Below are 18,978 nucleotides of genomic sequence, written 5' to 3'. Positions count from 1 at the left end.
TTTTGAATAGCAATGAATGGGAGGAAAAAACTATGTTTTGAGTTTCCCACGCACCCCTTTAACCAGGTATCCTTGAAGAACCACTCGCCAAAATTGAAAAACTGCCTCTTTCAATTGGAACGGCAAAATAAGAGAAGAAATGAATTGTTGCAGCGGGCAAACATGGTAGAGATATAAAGCTTGACCTGCCGCGACACTGTCAAGGTGTGATTGCTGTAAATAAGTTTGGTCGAGCCGCATTATTCACAAAGTAATGACAAACAGGAGCACACCTCTCAGCGAAGGATCAAGGGCAATAAGAGGGGGAGAGAAGGAGAGAGAGAGTGAGTGAGAAAGAGAGAGAGAGAGAGAGACAGACAGAGTGAGACTGCGAGAGAAAGAAAGAAGAAAAAGAGAGGAGGATATTACCGCGAGATCGCACCACTATGTGGGGATGCTATGATGTCGAGCTTGAGATGAGATACAAGCCACATTCCCTGAAAGGGACACAATACAGATTTTATAGTAGGGAGAAGAGAGAAACGTGACTGAGAGGCAGGGAGAGAGGGGGGGGGGGGTAGAAACAGACAGAAAGGGTGAGAGAGGAGGTAGAGCATGTGGAAGAAGGGAAAGTCTTGCTTACCTCCAGGTGGGGCGCTGGGTTGAATCCGCACAGGTTGCACACTTGGGCGTGGCACTGGGTGCAGGAGGTGTAGTTGGGCGGCTCGGCTGTGCTGCCGATGTTGAGCTCCGTCTTACACAGGGGGCAGTTGACTTTGGGCTTCTCAGGCTCCACAGGCTTGGGAGGAGGCTCCTGTCTGGCCGCCGGCTGCTGCTGCTGCTGTTTGAGGGGAGACCCTTGCTGCTGCTGTGGCCCCTTGTGTTGATGTGCAGGCAACTGCTGCTGTTGGGGCCCTTTCTGAGTTGGTGCATGGAGGCCACCCACTTGGGGTGCATGCGGGCCACCTGTCTGGAAAGGTTTGGCACCAGGAGGTCCTTCTTGTTTATTGGCAGGTCCACCCCTGGCAGGGGAGGGCTGGGAGGACGGTGGCCCTGAGAGGGGGTCCACAGATGCCAGGGTGCTGGCCGCTTGGTTGAGGAGCGACGCCCCAAAGCCAAAGAGTTTGGTCAGGCCGTCCTGGGGGGGCTGCCCCTGGGGGGCGGAGGGTCGATGTGCGGGGGAGGAGCCAGCGCTGGCAGCCTGGCGGCCGCCCTGGTGCATCGGTATTCCTCTGCCCAGGTCTGGCTGGGAGGGAGCCTTGGCCATGCCCACCAGGGGGACTGCCCCAGGGTGGGGTATCCGGGGCTGGCCGGGACCTCCAGGCCCTCTCTGGCCATATGGGATGTGCTGGGGAGAGCTTGTCGAAGACCCGGGCATGGAGGCTGAGCCGGCGACAGGGTGTCTCTGTAGGCCAGGGGAGGGCTGTGGCTGATGCTGAGCCTGGGGGTTGTCTTGAGGCTGGGTTTGGCCAAAGGGCTGTTGCTGGGCCTGGCTTTTGCCGTAGGGTTGTTGTTGGGGCTGGGATTGACCATAGAGCTGTTGCTGGGACTGCCCATAGGGCTGGGATTGACCATAGGGTTGGGGCTGAGTTTGGCTGTAGGGCTGTTGCTGAGGCTGGGATTGACCATAGGGCTGGGGCTGAGTTTGGCCAAAGGACTGTGGCTGGGATTGACCGTAGGGCTGGGCCTGGGGCTGAGTTTGACCATAGGGTTGGGCCTGGGGCTGGGAGTGGGGTAAAGACTGAAGTGGGGGCTGGGGATGGGATTTTAGCTGGGCTGGATGAACAGGTGATGGCTGGACAATGGGTTTGGCTTGGTGGGATGGAGAGTGGATCTGCGGCTGGCTCTTGGATCGTGCGGTGGTCATGTCAATGCCCAACGCCCTCTGCATCTGGCAGTTGAGACAGAGCCACTCCTGGACCTGGGAAACGCAAACAAGAGAAAAAAACATGTTAACAGCACAACAAGTATATTCATTCATGTACTCCTCTGTGATCTTTTTAAACATATCAAGTATTTGAAACATTTGGTCAATCGCTACTGTAATTGGAACCTTCTAATATGTCTATTTGTCCAAGGGGGAGTCAAGTGTGAGTGTTAGATTCAGGACTGGGCTGAGTGGGAGCTACCCTCCCGTAGGGGTGGGAAGGCCAAGAGACCAGAGGTGGCAGAACGGAGTGCTCCTGTTGGGGGTGTAGGGTTTGAGCATAGCCTGAAGGTAGGGAGAGGCAGTTCCCCTTGCTGTTCCATAGGCAAGTACCATGGTCTTGAAGTGGATGCGATCTTTGACTAGAAGCCAGTGGAGTGTGCAGAGGAGCGGGGTGAGATGGAAAACTCGGGAAGGTTGAAAATCAGGCGGGCCACAGCATTCTGGATAGGTTGCAGGGGTTTGATGACACAAGCGGGGAGCCCAGCCAACAGCGAGTTGCAGAATTCCAGAAGGGAGATGACAAGTGCCTGGATTAGGAGATGATCTGCATCCTGTGTGAGGTAGGATCGTACTCTACGAATGTTGTAGCACATGAACCTGCAGGAGCGAGTCACTGCTGTTGATGTTTGCAGAGAACGACAGGGTGTTGTCAAGGGTCACGCCTAAGGCTGTCGGGGTCAGGACATTTTGTTAGTTGTGAATAATACAAACCTTACAATGTCTTAGGAATCAAAAACATGAAGCAACTATTGGCTTTTGATGATTTGAGAAAGTAGCAAAGAAAGCTTGCGCTCTGTTCCTTGCCTCAGGCTGCACAGCAGTTTTCTCATCAAGTGATCATGTTTTCACCCATCAGACTATTCTCAATTTTATCTTGTCTTAACTAATATGTAAAATTGGTTTCGATTTAGAACGGCCCATTCATCAAATGGGCAGGAAATAGGGCAGGGGGGAAAATACATGTTATCTGTATGCACTCAGATAGCGAATGGATGCCATGCTCTTTCCTGCCAGTGCGTTTTTCAATGATGCCTGGTAGGCTGCCTCAGTTTTATTTCTGAGCATGTGCTTAATATGAGCATCTGAGAATAAGTAAAAAAATATAAAAGAATATATAAAAACACTTATTTCACGCCATGCATCAACCACTCTTTGAGGAGCCTCCTCTCGCTGCGGCGCCAGGTGATTGTCCACCGAAACTCTGTATGTCATTGGCTCTCCAACCCTGTTCCTGCAGCCACCCAGTGCTTCATTTGGGAAACCAAGTGAAATCAGTTGGGGCAACATCATAGTACCATGTTTTTGCAACAAAAATATATTTCACTAAACTGTTGACAGCCCCTCTGCGCGCTCGAGAAAGCGACAAAGGAGAGAGAGGAGGAGATGAAAACGCACAGTGCTGAGATATTCTGTATAGCTAAAGGTAATGTCACCCAATTAATAATGCAAATATTTTTTAAAATCCCTATTACTAGGCGATTCGAAATTGACCTCCACAATCAATGAACCGTTCTCTCCCAGGCTCCTGGACATACATTTTGGAGCAGAGCATAAGGTATAACCAGCAGAGCAGAGCAGAGCATAACCATTCAGCAAGCATAATAATACAGTCCACACTCAAAGTCAAAGGTGTTTAATATTGGAGTATAGGCTAGACCAATTATGTAACAAAGACATCTTGAATCAGTTTTGTTCTATGTTTTTCTGCCATGCGTAATATGCAGTAGGCTATGTATTGTGTAACGGCACAATATTTTGGGTGGGACTTGGGCTCAGAAGCCTATGGGTATGAATAAGCTTGAATATGCATATGGCTGTTTTGAATGAATCATCACCTTAGAAAGCTGTCCATTTCGTTGTGTTAGGTTTTGAAACAACATCCACAACGTCCATGTTTTACACTCCGTTTCAACCTGCTGTTGAACTTCTTTCTTCAAATTGAGCATCACAGTGAAGTGAGTTTTAATGCATGATACTGTTTGGATGATACGTGTTTGATGTGATTTTTGATTGCATTTGCATGGTTGTCAGAGTGGTTGGAGGGACAATAGAGCCCTGAGTACCAGGCCATGAGGACCTGTTGGTCTTTAGCAAGTTGGGTACTACCAAAGCATGTAGTACCTAATGGTCACATATCATTTTACTGTGGTCATGACTCATGACTGCCGGTGTAGCGGTAATACAGTCACCGCAACAGCCCTAATTACGCCAAGGTTATTTGCACACTGGAAGCGCGACAGTGTGGAGTTGTCAACCGCGATGGAGAGGTCTTTGAGTGGGTAGGCCTTGCCCGGGAGGAAGAGCAGCTCTATCTTGTCGAGGTTAAGCTTGAGGTAGTGGGCCAACGTCCAAGCTGAGATATCTGCCAGGGACGCAGAGATGCGTGTCACCACCTGGGTGTCAGAAGGGGGAAAAGGAGTCGAGTGTCATCCGCATAGCAATGATAGGAGAGACCATATGAGGATATGATGAAGCCGAGTGACTTGGTGTAAAGAGATAAGAGGAGAGGGCCTTGAACCGAGCCCTGGGGGACACCAGTAGTGAGTGTATGTGGTGCAGACACAGATCCAAGAGTGTGCAGAGACTGAGACGCCCAGCCTTGAGAGGGTGGAGAGGAGGATCTGACGGTTCACGGTGTCACAGGCAGTGGATATATCTAGGAGAATGAGACAGAGGAGAGAGAGTCAGCTTTGGCAGTGCGGAGAGCCTGCATGACACAGAGAAGAACAGTCTTGATTGAGTGACCTGTCTTGAAGCCTGACTGATTAGGGTCGAGAAGATCATTATGAGTGAGATGTGACGACCCTCCCACTCTGTCTGCCGAATTCTTTCTCTTTGGCTCTTGTTTTCCTTAATAGGATGTCGGTGGGCAGAGCTGGGAGGGTCGTCAGTGAAATGGGACACACCTGGGCTCGGGTGTGTCCCAGGTTAAATGCACCTCTTCCCCATTAATTGAGTAACATGCAGACACAGACAGATTTTGTTTGTGGCATTTTTGTTGCTATTTGGTTTGTTTACGTTGGTACCTTTCAGCACCCCTCATTATCACATGTATATACACGCGACCACTCACTTACAAAACTGACTAAAAACACACACCATTTTTAATTGTATTTACTTTACTTCAGTTAATAAATATATTTTGTTATTCTTTATCTCCACGTTGTCTCCCTTTTTGTTGCGGGCTTCGAGACGGTTCGTGACAGAGATAACAAGAGAGTTGATCAGAGACAGAACAATCAAGTGTTTTGGAAAGAAAAGAATGAACAGGTCTATATTTTTTGACGTCAGATGAGTCAACTGTTGGTTTCTTGAGGAGGGGAGCGACTCGGGCCATTTTGAAGTCAGTGGTCAGGAATGAGTTGATGAGGGAAGTGAGGAATGGGATAAGGTCTCCAGAGATGGTCTGGAGAAGGGAGGAGGGGATGAGGTTGAGTGGATAGCTTGTCAGGCGGCCAGATCTCACTAGTCTTTAGTGAGAAGACTAGTGGCCTTCTAGGCAGAGTTGCAAAGAAAAAGCCACATCTCAGACTGGCCAAATAAAGAAAAGATTAAGATGGGCAAGATAACAGACACTGGACAGAGGAACTCTGCCTAGAAGGCCAGCATCTCAGAGTATTCTCTTCAATGTTGACGGTGAGACTGATGTTTTGCAGGGACTATTTAATGAAGCTGCGGGGATACAGCCCGACAGGATGCTCTCAAATGCTCTCAATTGTGTCTCTGTAAAAGTTTGTGGGTTTTAGGTGACGAGCCAAATTTCTTCAGCCTCCTAAGGTTGAAGAGGCGCTGTTGCGCCTTCTTCACCACACTGTCTGTGTGGGTGGACCATTTCAGTTTGTCCGTGTTGTGAGATGTTGTTTCCTACTTTAACCACCTGGGGGTGGCCTGTCAGAAAGTCCAGGACCCAATTGCACAGGGCGGGGTTGAGACCCAGGACCTCAAGCTTAATGATGAGCTTGGAGGGTACTATGGTGTTGAATGCTGAGAGTCAATGAACAGCATTCTTATATAGGTATTTATCTTGTCCAGATGGGACAGGGCAGTGTGCATTGTGATGGCGATTGCATCGTCTGTGGACCTGTTGGGGCGGTATGCAAACTGAAGTGGGTCTAGAGTGGCAGGTAAGGTGGAGGTGATATGATCCTTGGCTAGTCTCTCAAAGCACTCCATGATGACAGAAGTGAGTGCTACGGGGCGATAGCCATTTAGTTCTGTTACCTTTGCCTTCTTGGGTACAGGAACAATGGTGGCCATCTTGAAGAATGTGGCGACAGCAGACTGGGATAGGGAGCGATTTAATATGTCAGTAAACACACCAGCCAGCTGGTCTGTGCAAGCTCTGAGGATGCGGCTAGGGATGCCATCTGGGCCAGCAGCCTTGAGAGCGTTAACAACGTTAAATGTCTTACTCACGGAGAAGGAGAGGGTGGGCCGCAGTTCTTGGTAGCGGGTCGCATTGGTGGCACTGTATTATCCTCAAAGTGGGCTAAGAAGGTGTTTAGTTCGTCTGGAAGCAAGACGTCGGTGTCCGTGACGTGGCTGGTTATCTTTTGGTAGTCTGTAATTGCCTGTAGACCCTGCCACATACGTCTCGTGTCTGAGCCATTGAATTACGTCTCCACTTTGTCCCTATACCGACATTTTGCTAGTTTGATTGCCTTGCGGAGGGAATAACTACACTGTTTATATTCTGCCATATTCCCAGACATCTTTCCATGGTTGAATGTGGTGGCTCGCGCTTTCAGTTGTGCACGAATGCCGCCATCTATCCGCGGTTTCTGGTTAGGGTAAGTTTTAATAGTCACAGTGGGTACATCTCCAATGCACTTCCATATAAACTCACTCACTCATTTCCCAGTCCGTGTAATCAAAACAATCTTGAAGTGTGGATTCCAATTGGTCAGACCAGCGTTGAATTGTTCTAGTCATGGGTACATCTTGTTTGAGTTTCTGCCTGTAGGACGGTAGGAGCGAAATGGAGTCGTGGTCGGATTTGCAGAAGAGAGGGCGGGAGGGGGGGCCTTATATGCATGGTGGAAGTTAGAGTAGCAGTGGTCCAGTGTATTGACCGAGCGAGTGCTGCAGTCAATGTGCTGATAGAATTTACGTTGCCTTGTTCTCAAATTAGCTTTGTTAAAATCCCCAGCTACAATAAATGCAGACGCAGAATATATTGTTTCCAGTTTACACAGAGTCCAGTGAAGTTCTTCGAGGGCCGTCGAGGTATCTGCTTGGGGGGGATATGCACGGCTGTGACTATAATTGAAGAGAATTCTCTTGGGAGATAGTGTGGTCAGTATTTGATTGTAAGGAATTCTAGGTCAGCTGAACAGAATGACTTGAGTTCCTTTATGTTGTTATGATTACACCATAAGTCGTTAATCATGAAGCATACACTCCCGCCGTTCTTCTTACCAGAGAGATGTTTGTTTCTGTCGGCGTGATATGCATGTAGAAACCCGGTGGCTGTACCGACTCCGACCACATATCCAGAGAAAGCCATGTTTCCGTGAAACAGAGAATGTTACAATCTCTGATGTCTCTCTGAAAGGCAACCCTTGCCCTAATTTTGTCCACTTTGTTGTCTAGAGACGGGACATTGGCGAGTAAAATACTCAGAAGTGGTGGGTGGTGTGCACACCTTCGAAGTTTGACCAGTAGGCCGCTCCGTCTACCTCTCCTGCGGCGACGTTGTTTTGAATCAGCCTCTGGGATTAGATCCAATGTCCTGGGTGGTGGTCCGAACAAAGAATCCACTTCGATAAAGTCTTATTCCTGGTCGTATTGTTGGTAAGTTGATGTCGCTCTTATATGCAATAGTTCCTCCTGGGTGTATGTAATAATACTTCAGATTTTCTGGGCTAAGAAATAATACATTTAAAAAATACTGCATAGTTTCCCTAAGGACTCGAAGCGAGACGACCATCTCTGTCGGCGCCATCTTGCCTTCTTGCCATCTTGCCTACTGAAGCAGACATTTGCGCATCTCCAGTCAGAAAATAACTTGCTCAAACTTTTCCCTCTGGCACATTTTCCGGCTGGTGCCCGCATTGCCTTCTTTGTTGTTTTCCTTACTAATAATAATTTTGGACGTGTTCGTTCTATTAGGGTAAGTGCCTTATTATCAATATAGATTCTGTATGTTGTGTTGTTGTTTCTAATGTAGCACACCGTATGTATGGAGAATAATGTATTTACTGTTTTATTCACATGTTTTCAAGTACTGGTAAAAAAAAGAAATCAGATACTTGCATAAATTGTAATGGACACTTATAATGTGTGTAAAATACTTTTTGGAAGGTTGTACTGATTATGATGAGCTTATGCTAAGCTAAATGCCAGCTATGTGTTGACATCATACAATGCAAAGAGTTTATAACAAAACAAGGTGAAGGGAGGGTTCATTCGATTGACTTAGATTGTAACTATCGTTACGCAGGGTTGCGTAACGATAAAAAGGGGGTTTATTTTTATTTAGCTTATAAACTTCTCCTGTGTTTGCCCCCCCCCCCCCCCCATTTATTGATAAATCCCCAGCATATCAATATTTCCTGTTTCTTATCCAACCACGATACCTTCCTCCATGTTTACACCCCCATGGACTTGAAAACCCCACAAATTACATTTAACCCCCCCCCCCCCCCCCCCAAAAAAAAAAAACCCTGCCTAAAATGGTTTCCCCCAAATCTGGCAACCCTGTTTAGCTTCTGTGCTACGGTTAGGCTAGGCCAATGGGTGCATGCGCCCGCCCTGCCACAGTTGTCGCTAGAGCGCGGTGGGACAAGGAAATCTCGGGCCTGCCAAACCCTCTCCTAACCCAGACGACGCTGGGCCAATTGTGTGCCGCATCATGGGTCTCCCAGTCATGGCCAGCTATGACACACAGCCTGGGAATCAAACCCGGGTCTGTAGTGACACCTCAAGCACTACGATTCAGTGCCTTAGACCACTGTGCCACTCGGGAGTCACCCACAAATTGGTTTTAACAAACAATTGGTCCCCCAAAAAATGCAGCCCTCCTTTGAATTTCAAAATCCCTATGTGGCCCTCGAGCCAAAACGTTTGCCCACCCCTGGGCTAGGCAGTAGGCTTGTATTTGGGGTGATGATCTGTGAAGTGAAAACATTTTATTTGCTTTGTGATTGTCAAAAACTGCAAATGACTTGTCAAGTCATGTGCTCCGGTTCTTGTATACACCGTAACTAACTAAATCAAAGATTTGTAATATGCTGAAAAGTGGCCGAAACGAAGTGAATTTTTTCTGGCAATGGGCGCAGCAATTTTTGACTTTGACTTTGTTTATTTGCGTCTCATAGTGAATAGTATTCTGGGACTAAGGAGTTTTCGATGTCAAACATGGCTGCCATCATAAAGAATTTAGCTGCTGTTAACTTAGCTGACAAGCATTTATTTTCTAAACAATTTTACATTTCTCCCTTGTGCTCACCAGAGATGTTGTACATTGTAAACAAGTCTAGCTGTTAGGTCGCTAACTTATGTTTCATTTTTTTGTCAATGCAACATTTTATTTAGACTGGTTTATGGAATTAGTTTGGCTGTGGATGTGTTTGGCTGTGGATGAAGTTCGCATTTATCTTATACAATAAAATATCAACTTTGAGAATAAAGTAGTGAAGACCTTTATTTCACATCAGTACAAAGCATTGTTTGGATGCTTTTCAGACAGCAATGCTGTTTAGACACGTTTATTGCATCATACGTTCTGTTGCTACTGTTCCAACCACATATTTGCGATGGTATGCTACAGGGACCGCTCGGTATGCTACAGGGACCGCTCGGTATGCTACAGGGACCGCTCGGTATGCTACAGGGACCGCTCGGTAGGCTACAGGGACCGCTCGGTAGGCTACAGGGACCGCTCGGTATGCTACAGGGACCGCTCGGTAGGCTACAGGGACCACTCGGTAGGCTACAGGGACCGCTCGGTAGGCTACAGGGACCGCTCGGTATGCTACAGGGACCACTCGGTATGCTACAGGGACCACTTGGTATGCTACAGGGACCACTCGACAATGATCACAATTATGTGATTGTATGCATCAACGGGTTTAAATCCACAGCTACAAAAAATGCAACCTCAGGATATGCAGTTTCCAGTTTGCACAAAGTCCAATGTAGTTTCTTGAGAGCCATTGCGGTGTTCGATTGAGGAGGGGGGGGATATACACGGTTGTGTATATATTTCTCACGTATTATCTTTGCACTCCTCTTCCCTCTTCTTCTCTTCCCTCTAATTACAGAAAATGTAGATATCCTTCCTCGAATAGTAATTGGCGATAAGTTAAAAGTCAATTCCTTTCACCTGACACCGAAAAACCTCCTCTGTCGCTATCATCCTGCGCATCAGGTCAGAAGGCATTGATGTTGATGAGTGTATGCGTCCCGTGGCTCTGTGCATGGCGGGGAGCAGTCAGCAAGCCAGGTCCGCACGGAGCGAACAGTCAGCATTTAGGAGGCAGCTCTTCAACACTGATCATGCCAACTCACCTCATTCTCTGCTCTCACACAAGCCAGTGGAAAGGCAGCTAGGCAGGCGGTCAGGGGACTACATGAAACCAGTAGCGTCAGGTAGCGTCAGTAGCGTTCCTACCAAGCACCCTTCGCAACATCCCCTACTGTTGCCTATTGTGGCTTCTTACTCAAACCTTCACTGCCATAGCCAAATGCCACCCATTTCCAGACTATCCTGTTCCTTTTTCATTTGTGAGCCCCTCACCCTTTTTCCTGGTCCCAGATCTGTATGCGCGTTTATCGCAGCCAATATGTCTGACCGTCGTAGTTGGCTAAATCACATTTAAATCTGGGACCAGGCTACTCATCCACCATCCACGAAAACACACAGATGCGCTCCCACACACAGAGACAGACAGAAACACACACACACACACAACCCCCCACCCACACACACACTTCCTGTCCTGATTGTCAATCATTAATCCAGGGGGTCATTTCGAACTAATTAAACTAATCCAGAGATCATCCTCCTCTCCGTGTGTTCTGTCTCCGTCTCTCCACGGCGGAGCTCTGTGAATGGAAGGATGGAAGCGGAGGTGTTCTGTTCTAATCATCCAAGGCCTTATCAGAGCATCTCAGCCCGTGTCCCTGTGCCCTCCCATCACTCCTCCAGAGCAGCGGAGCAGTATGAGGAAGCACTCAGGAGCTCTAATTTAATCTGTAATTAATTACTGGTACAACGAGGGGCAGAGGAGACAGCCCAGGAACTAGCTTGTGTGTGTGTGTGTGTGTGTGTGTGTGTGTGTGTGTGTGTGTGTGTGTGTGTGTGTGTGTGTGTGTGTGTGTGTGTGCGTGCGTGCGTGCGTGCGTGCGTGCGTGCGTGTGTGCGTGCGCATAGCAGGAGAGACAGCCCAGGAACTAGGATCTCGACTGGTGTCACACTACTAAGAGGACAGAGGAGACACAGGCAGTGCTATAGTTGGAGTTGTTATGCCAGAGATGTTCTTGTAAGTCACTTTTTCGATGGTAGTGCGCCTAAAGATATTAGCCGGATACATGTAAACACACACATGTATACATGTGCACACATGCACAGCGCGCACGTGAGCACATGAACACACAAACACACACACACACACACTGATAGATCAGCATCAACAGACTAAGAAGGGGTCGGAAATGCCATCGTTTGCGGAAAACGAAGTCTGACGTCTTACGTTGCCCCAACAAGCGTGGCAATTTCTGTGGCCTGTCGACTTGCACACTCGTGTGACGCGCAGGCAAAAACAGGCTTCACGCCTCCGCCACAGACACACAGGCAGGTTTGGAAACACAGCTACTGCTAAACAAACAAAATGGTAAGCCCATAAATACACTAAAACAAACGTTTAATATATTTTTTATTAGTAGAAAGATAACTGTAGTATAACTAGCGATGCAAGTAGTGCTATTCCAAGCCCTGTGTTTTTTGTACACATTGTACGCACTGTGGCTTATTGAGAGTGCAAAAAACTCCTACTACAAAACAACACTACTCACTGGACGCAGGCACACAGGCACAGTGGAGTCCAGCTCCCACTGAGTACTTCCTTAGTGAAGAAGTTTTACTCCAACAGAGTCTTAATTAGCCAATCAGTGATGATTACTCTTCTCCAGACGGCCCAGTGTGTGTGTGTGTGTGTGTGTGTGTGTGTGTGTGTGTGTGTGTGTGTGTGTGTGTGTGTGTGTGTGTGTGTGTGTGTGTGTGTGTGTCACCTGTCAGCTCTATATCTCAGTTGTTGGCATTGCCAGCCTGCCCGGCGCCCACCACAATTTCCATTCACTCACTAACATTGATCAACATCCAATGGACACAAGCTTATGCTCCAAACCCTCAAAGGGTCATTTTTCCCCTTAATCATATCACAATAAACTTTTACCAGTTGAATTTAGACAAATATAATACTTTCTTTATAAACATTTTTCAAAAATATATGAATAAAATATGCAAATGAGGCAATGTCTCCTTAAATATGCACACATTTGCATATCGTGCAAATACATTTTTCTGGACTCTGGAGGAAGTCAGCCTAAATGTTTTGGTTTCATGTTGTTGTGACACAGCAGATTTCATCTTTCTATCTGTAAAAATTCTAAAGACATGTTATCTAGAATAAAACATTGACAAAATATAAATAACTTCCTCTAAGCCAGTCTGGAGAATATATCTAAGGATAACCACAACACATTTGGTGAATGCAGATGCTTCTGAAGCTGAGATAAACGTGTTGGCATGTGGGAAGAGTCTGATTTGAGTGAAATGGCAGATAAAGTGCACTGAATTTAGACCACCAAACACCAAATGTATATTTATACCCAATCACCATCTCTTCAAAGTAAGTTACTAAACATAGTCCAGTTTGTAACATTCTCTATGAAATGGGCTTATACATTGTGTGTAATTTAATGTAGTGAGCTTTAAAATAATTGATGCAAGTTCCTTTAAAAGTGGTTAACATTCAATAAAACGTTCATGACGATAGCATGATAAACTAAAATAAAATGTAACATTCCATCCACGTTTTTAAAACGCTTGTTTACTTTTTGGAAAATACTAATATTTTAATGGACCAAAATACAAACAAAACTCAAAAATGATAGGTAAAGTCAAAAATGATAGGTAAAGTCAAAAATGATAGGTAAAGTCAAAAATGATAGGTAAAGTCAAAAATGATAGGTAAAGTCAAAAATGATAGGTAAAGTCAAAAACGATAGGTAAAGTAAAAAATGATAGGTAAAGTAAAAAATGATAGGTAAAGTAAAAAATGTCATTTCAGCCTTTCACATCAATGTAATCCGACAGCTAACCAATGGGGAAGGAAACACTGTGGAGAGACACCGACGATGGCCTGAACCGTCCCTATAGCATTTGTAGCTTCTTGAAGAACGATTACGGCAAACACAATGTCCTTTACACATGCATGTGGCGTACACAGAGATAGTCTTTCTACAATATAAGCATCTGAAAAGACAATGTATGTTGGCATTGAAAACGCTATAGCCTGAGTCCCTGCTTATTAGAAATGGTTATGAAGATACAATGCATTCAGATCACTGAATACTTTTTCTACATTTTGTCACGTTACAGCCTTATTCTAAAATTCATTCAATTATTTTTTCCCCCTCATCAATCTACCCAATACCCCATAACAACAAAGTGAAAACAATTAGCTAATTTAATCAACAGAACAAACAGAAACACCTTAAGTATTCAGACCCTTTGCTATGAGACTCGAATTTGAGCTCAGGTGCATCCTGTTTGACCATCTTTGAGATGTTTATAGAACTTGATTGGAGTCCACTAGTGGTAAATGTAATTGATTGGACATGATTTGGAAAGGCACATGCCTGTCTATATAAAGTCGCACAGTTAACAGTACATGTCAGAGCAAAAACCAAGCCATGAGGTCGAAGGAATTGTCCGTAGAGCTCCGAGACATGATTGTTTCGAGGCGCAGATCTGGGGAAGGGTAGCAAAACAATTCTGCAACATTGAAGGTCCCCATGAACACAGTGGCCTCTATCATTCTTAAATGGAAGAAGTTTGGAACCACTAAGACTCTTCCAAGAGCTGGCTGCTCGGCCAAACTGAGCAATCGGAGGAGAAGGGCCTTGGTCAGGGAGATGACCAAGAACCCCATGCTCACTCTGACAGAGCTCCAGACTTTCTCTGTGGAGATGGGAGAAACTTCCAGAAAGACGTGTGTGGTGGTGGTTGTGGTGGTGTTGGTAGTGGTGGTGCGGTGGTGGTGGTGGTGTTGGTAGTGGTGGTGCGTGGTGGTGGTTGTGGTGGTGTTGGTAGTGGTGGTGCGGTGGTGGTGGTTGTGGTGGTGGTGGTAGTGGTGCGGTGGTGGTGGTGGTGTTGGTAGTGGTGGTGCGGTGGTGGTGGTGGTGGTGTTGCGGTGGTGGTGGTTGTGGTGGTGTTGGTAGTGGTGGTGTGGTGGTGGTGGTTGTGGTGGTGGTGGTGGTTGTGGTGGTGGTGGTAGTGGTGCGGTGGTGGTGGTTGTGGTGGTGTTGGTAGTGGTGGTGCGGTGGTGGTGGTTGTGGTGGTGGTGGTTGTGGTGGTGTTGGTAGTGGGGGTGCGGTGGTTGTGGTGGTGGTGGTGGTGGTGCGGTGTTGGTAGTGGTGGTGCGTGGTGGTGGTTGTGGTGGTGTGGGTAGTGGTGGTGCGGTGGTGGTGTTGGTGGTGTTGGTAGTGGGGGTGCGGTGGTTGTGGTGGTGGTGGTGGTGGTGCGGTGGTGGTGGTGCGGTGGTGGTGGTTGTGGTGGTGTTGGTAGTGGTGGTGCGGTGGTGGTGGTAGTGGTGGTGGTGTGGTGGTGGTGGTGCGGTGGTGGTGGTGCGGTGGTGGTGGTGCGGTGGTGGTTGTGGTGGTGTTGGTAGTGGTGGTGCGGTGGTGGTGGTAAGGTGGTGGTGGTGGTGTTGGTGGTGCGGTGGTGGTGTAGGTGGTGGTGGTGGTGGTGGTGGTGGTGGTGTTGGTGGTGCGGTGGTGGTGTAGGTGGTGGTGGTGGTGGTGGTGGTGGTGGTTGTGGTGGTGTAGGTAGTGGTGGTGCGGTGGTGGTGGTAGTGGTGATGGTGTGGTGGTGGTGGTGCGGTGGTGGTGGTTCGGTGGTGGTGGTGCGGTGGTGATGGTTGTGGTGGTGTTGGTAGTGGTGGTGCGGTGGTGGTGGTAAGGTGGTGGTGGTGGTGTTGGTGGTGCGGTGGTGGTGTAGGTGGTGGTGGTGGTGTAGGTGGTGGTGGTGGTGGTGATGGTAGTGCGGTGGTGCGGTGGTTGTGGTGGTGGTGGTGGTGGTGCGGTGGTGGTGGTGCGGTGGTGGTGGTTGTGGTGGTGTTGGTAGTGGTGGTGCGGTGGTGGTAGTGGTAGTGGTGGTGGTGTGGTGGTGGTGGTGCGGTGGTGGTGGTGTGGTGGTGGTGGTGCGGTGGTGGTGGTTGTGGTGGTGTTGGTAGTGGTGGTGCAGTGGTGGTGGTTGTGGTGGTGTGGGTAGTGGTGGTGCGGTGGTGGTGGTGTTGGTGGTGTTGGTAGTGGGGGTGCGGTGGTTGTGGTGGTGGTGGTGGTGGTGGTGCGGTGGTGGTGTAGGTGGTGGTGGTGGTGTAGGTGGTGGTGGTGGTGGTGATGGTAGTGCGGTGGTGCGGTGGTTGTGGTGGTGGTGGTGGTGGTGCGGTGGTGGTGGTGCGGTGGTGGTGGTTGTGGTGGTGTTGGTAGTGGTGGTGCGGTGGTGGTAGTGGTAGTGGTGGTGGTGTGGTGGTGGTGGTGCGGTGGTGGTGGTGTGGTGGTGGTGGTGCGGTGGTGGTGGTTGTGGTGGTGTTGGTAGTGGTGGTGCAGTGGTGGTGGTTGTGGTGGTGTGGGTAGTGGTGGTGCGGTGGTGGTGGTGTTGGTGGTGTTGGTAGTGGGGGTGCGGTGGTTGTGGTGGTGGTGGTGGTGGTGGTGCGGTGGTGGTGGTGCGGTGGTGGTGGTTGTGGTGGTGTTGGTAGTGGTGGTGCGGTGGTGGTGGTGCGGTGGTGGTGGTGCGGTGGTGGTGGTGCGGTGGTGGTGGTGGTGTTGGTGGTGTGGGTAGTGGTGGTGCGGTGGTGGTGGTGTTGGTAGTGGGGGTGCGGTGGTTGTGGTGGTGGTGGTGGTGGTGCGGTGGTGGTGGTGCGGTGGTGGTGGTTGTGGTGGTGTTGGTAGTGGTGGTGCGGTGGTGGTGGTAGTGGTGGTGGTGTGGTGGTGGTGGTGCGGTGGTGGTGGTGCGGTGGTGGTGGTGCGGTGGTGGTGGTTGTGGTGGTGTTGGTAGTGGTGGTGCGGTGGTGGTGGTAAGGTGGTGGTGGTGGTGTTGGTGGTGCGGTGGTGGTGTAGGTGGTGGTGGTGGTGGTGGTGGTGGTGGTGTAGGTAGTGGTGGTGCGGTGGTGGTGGTAGTGGTGATGGTGTGGTGGTGGTGGTGCGGTGGTGGTGGTTCGGTGGTGGTGGTGCGGTGGTGATGGTTGTGGTGGTGTTGGTAGTGGTGGTGCGGTGGTGGTGGTAAGGTGGTGGTGGTGGTGTTGGTGGTGCGGTGGTGGTGTAGGTGGTGGTGGTGGTGTAGGTGGTGGTGGTGGTGGTGATGGTAGTGCGGTGGTGCGGTGGTTGTGGTGGTGGTGGTGGTGGTGGTGCGGTGGTGGTGGTGCGGTGGTGGTGGTTGTGGTGGTGTTGGTAGTGGTGGTGCGGTGGTGGTGGTAGTGGTGGTGGTGGTGGTGTGGTGGTGGTGGTGTTGGTGTGGTGGTGGTGGTGCGGTGGTGGTGGTTGTGGTGGTGTTGGTAGTGGTGGTGCAGTGGTGGTGGTTGTGGTGGTGTGGGTAGTGGTGGTGCGGTGGTGGTGGTGTTGGTGGTGTTGGTAGTGGGGGTGCGGTGGTTGTGGTGGTGGTGGTGGTGGTGCGGTGGTGGTGGTGCGGTGGTGGTGGTTGTGGTGGTGTTGGTAGTGGTGGTGCGGTGGTGGTGGTGCGGTGGTGGTGGTGCGGTGGTGGGGGTGCGGTGGTGGTGGTGCGGTGGTGGTGGTGGTGTTGGTGGTGTGGGTAGTGGTGGTGCGGTGGTGGTGGTGTTGGTAGTGGGGGTGCGGTGGTTGTGGTGGTGGTGGTGGTGGTGCGGTGGTGGTGGTGCGGTGGTGGTGGTTGTGGTGGTGTTGGTAGTGGTGGTGCGGTGGTGGTGGTGCGGTGGTGGTGGTGCGGTGGTGGTGGTGCGGTGGTGGTGGTGGTGTTGGTGGTGTGGTGGTGGTGTAGGTGGTGGTGTAGGTAGTGGTGGTGCGGTGGTGGTGGTAGTGGTGATGGTGTGGTGGTGCGGTGGTGGTGGTTCGGTGGTGGTGGTGCGGTGGTGATGGTTGTGGTGGTGTTGGTAGTGGTGGTGCGGTGGTGGTGGTAAGGTGGTGGTGGTGGTGTTGGTGGTGCGGTGGTGGTGTAGGTGGTGGTGGTGGTGTAGGTGGTGGTGGTGGTGGTGATGGTAGTGCGGTGGTGCGGTGGTTGTGGTGGTGGTGGTGGTGGTGCGGTGGTGGTGGTGCGGTGGTGGTGGTTGTGGTGGTGTTGGTAGTGGTGGTGCGGTGGTGGTGGTAGTGGTGGTGGTGGTACGGTGGTGGTGGTGTGGTGGTGGTGGTGCGGTGGTGGTGGTTGTGGTGGTGTTGGTAGTGGTGGTGCAGTGGTGGTGGTTGTGGTGGTGTGGGTAGTGGTGGTGCGGTGGTGGTGGTGTTGGTGGTGTTGGTAGTGGGGGTGCGGTGGTTGTGGTGGTGGTGGTGGTGGTGCGGTGGTGGTGGTGCGGTGGTGGTGGTTGTGGTGGTGTTGGTAGTGGTGGTGCGGTGGTGGTGGTGCGGTGGTGGTGGTGCGGTGGTGGGGGTGCGGTGGTGGTGGTGCGGTGGTGGTGGTGGTGTTGGTGGTGCGGTGGTGGTGTAGGTGGTGGTGGTGGTGTAGGTGGTGGTGGTGGTGGTGGTGGTGGTGGTGGTGGTGGTGTAGGTAGTGGTGGTGCGGTGGTGGTGGTAGTGGTGGTGGTGTGGTGGTGGTGGTGCGGTGGTGGTGGTTGTGGTGGTGTTGGTAGTGGTGGTGCAGTGGTGGTGGTGGTGGTGGTGGTGGTGCAGTGGTGGTGTAGGTGGTGGTGGTGGTGTAGGTGGTGGTGGTGGTGGTGGTGGTGGTGGTAGTGCTATCTGAGGCGTAACATGATGAAACTCTCATTGAGAAACAACAGGCTGCTCCGGGAAAGCTCATTACCCACTCTGTCAGAGGGAAAGGCTACTGAACATCAGAGCCCAGTCACAGCACTACCAGGCTTTTAGACCTGCCGGTCAACCAGCCATCCCCCTTGCAGCTCAGAGAGAGAGTGTGTGTATGTGCGGGTCTATGTCTTTTAATGTCTTCCAATCTCGTTTTAGGGAAGCAGTCAGCCAGCCTGGTTCAAGGTCAGTCGAGATTGAACTGCAGGATGTTACGAGTTCTGGCCAGTCCATCTTTACTGCTGTTTACAATGAGTCAGTCAGAACACTTTACTCTTTTGAATTCTCCAAGTGTCTTTCTCTCCATGGAGAACTTCAATGTAGTCTTTCTGAATCATATTATTTAGAGTGCACTCCGTCTCTATATATTCACTTGCTACATTTTAGTTATACTTGAGGAGTATTAACCTCGCCAATCAGTCAAGCTAGCGTTTTGTCAATGCATGTTGTTGAGCACCACCGCACTACCACCACCACCACCACCTACACCACCACCGCACCACCAACACCACCACCACCACCTTACCACCACCACCGCACCACCACTACCAACACCACCACAACCACCACCACCGCACCACCACCACCGCACAGAACAAATGATCATTTGTACTGTTCTATTCAGTGGTGTAGAGGTGCCTGGAGAAGTGGGTTAACTCGAATTCTGCATAGGCTACTTTGTAGCTAGTTAGCATTTAATTGAGAGGGTTTTTGGGAAAGCCTTTCAATCTACCAGAAGATGGTTACACCTATCATTAGCATCTTTATATGTTTCCTGTTCCTTATGTCACGCCCTGCTCATAGAGAGGCTTTTTATTCTCTATTTTGGTTAGGCCAGGGTGTGACTAGGGTGGGCA

At 49.9% G+C, this 18,978-nt stretch overlaps 1 protein-coding gene across 1 annotated transcript in view; it reads right to left on the bottom strand.

Moving 5' to 3' along the window:
- Positions 1-404: 404 nt before the first annotated feature.
- Positions 405-18,978, bottom strand: part of LOC110531178 (protein piccolo-like) — a 111,312-nt gene continuing 92,738 nt past the window's right edge. Inside the window, exons 3-4 of the mRNA XM_036986945.1 lie at positions 623-1,900; positions 405-476 (exon numbers count right to left, since the gene is read on the bottom strand). Coding sequence (XP_036842840.1) covers positions 405-476; positions 623-1,900 — 1,350 coding nt within the window. The remainder of the gene's footprint in view (positions 477-622; positions 1,901-18,978) is intronic.

This window comes from Oncorhynchus mykiss, chromosome 9 (genome assembly GCF_013265735.2).
Source record: "Oncorhynchus mykiss isolate Arlee chromosome 9, USDA_OmykA_1.1, whole genome shotgun sequence".
In the NCBI taxonomy this organism is placed as follows: Eukaryota; Metazoa; Chordata; class Actinopteri; order Salmoniformes; family Salmonidae; genus Oncorhynchus; species Oncorhynchus mykiss.
This window is presented reverse-complemented; position numbering and strand designations above follow the sequence as displayed.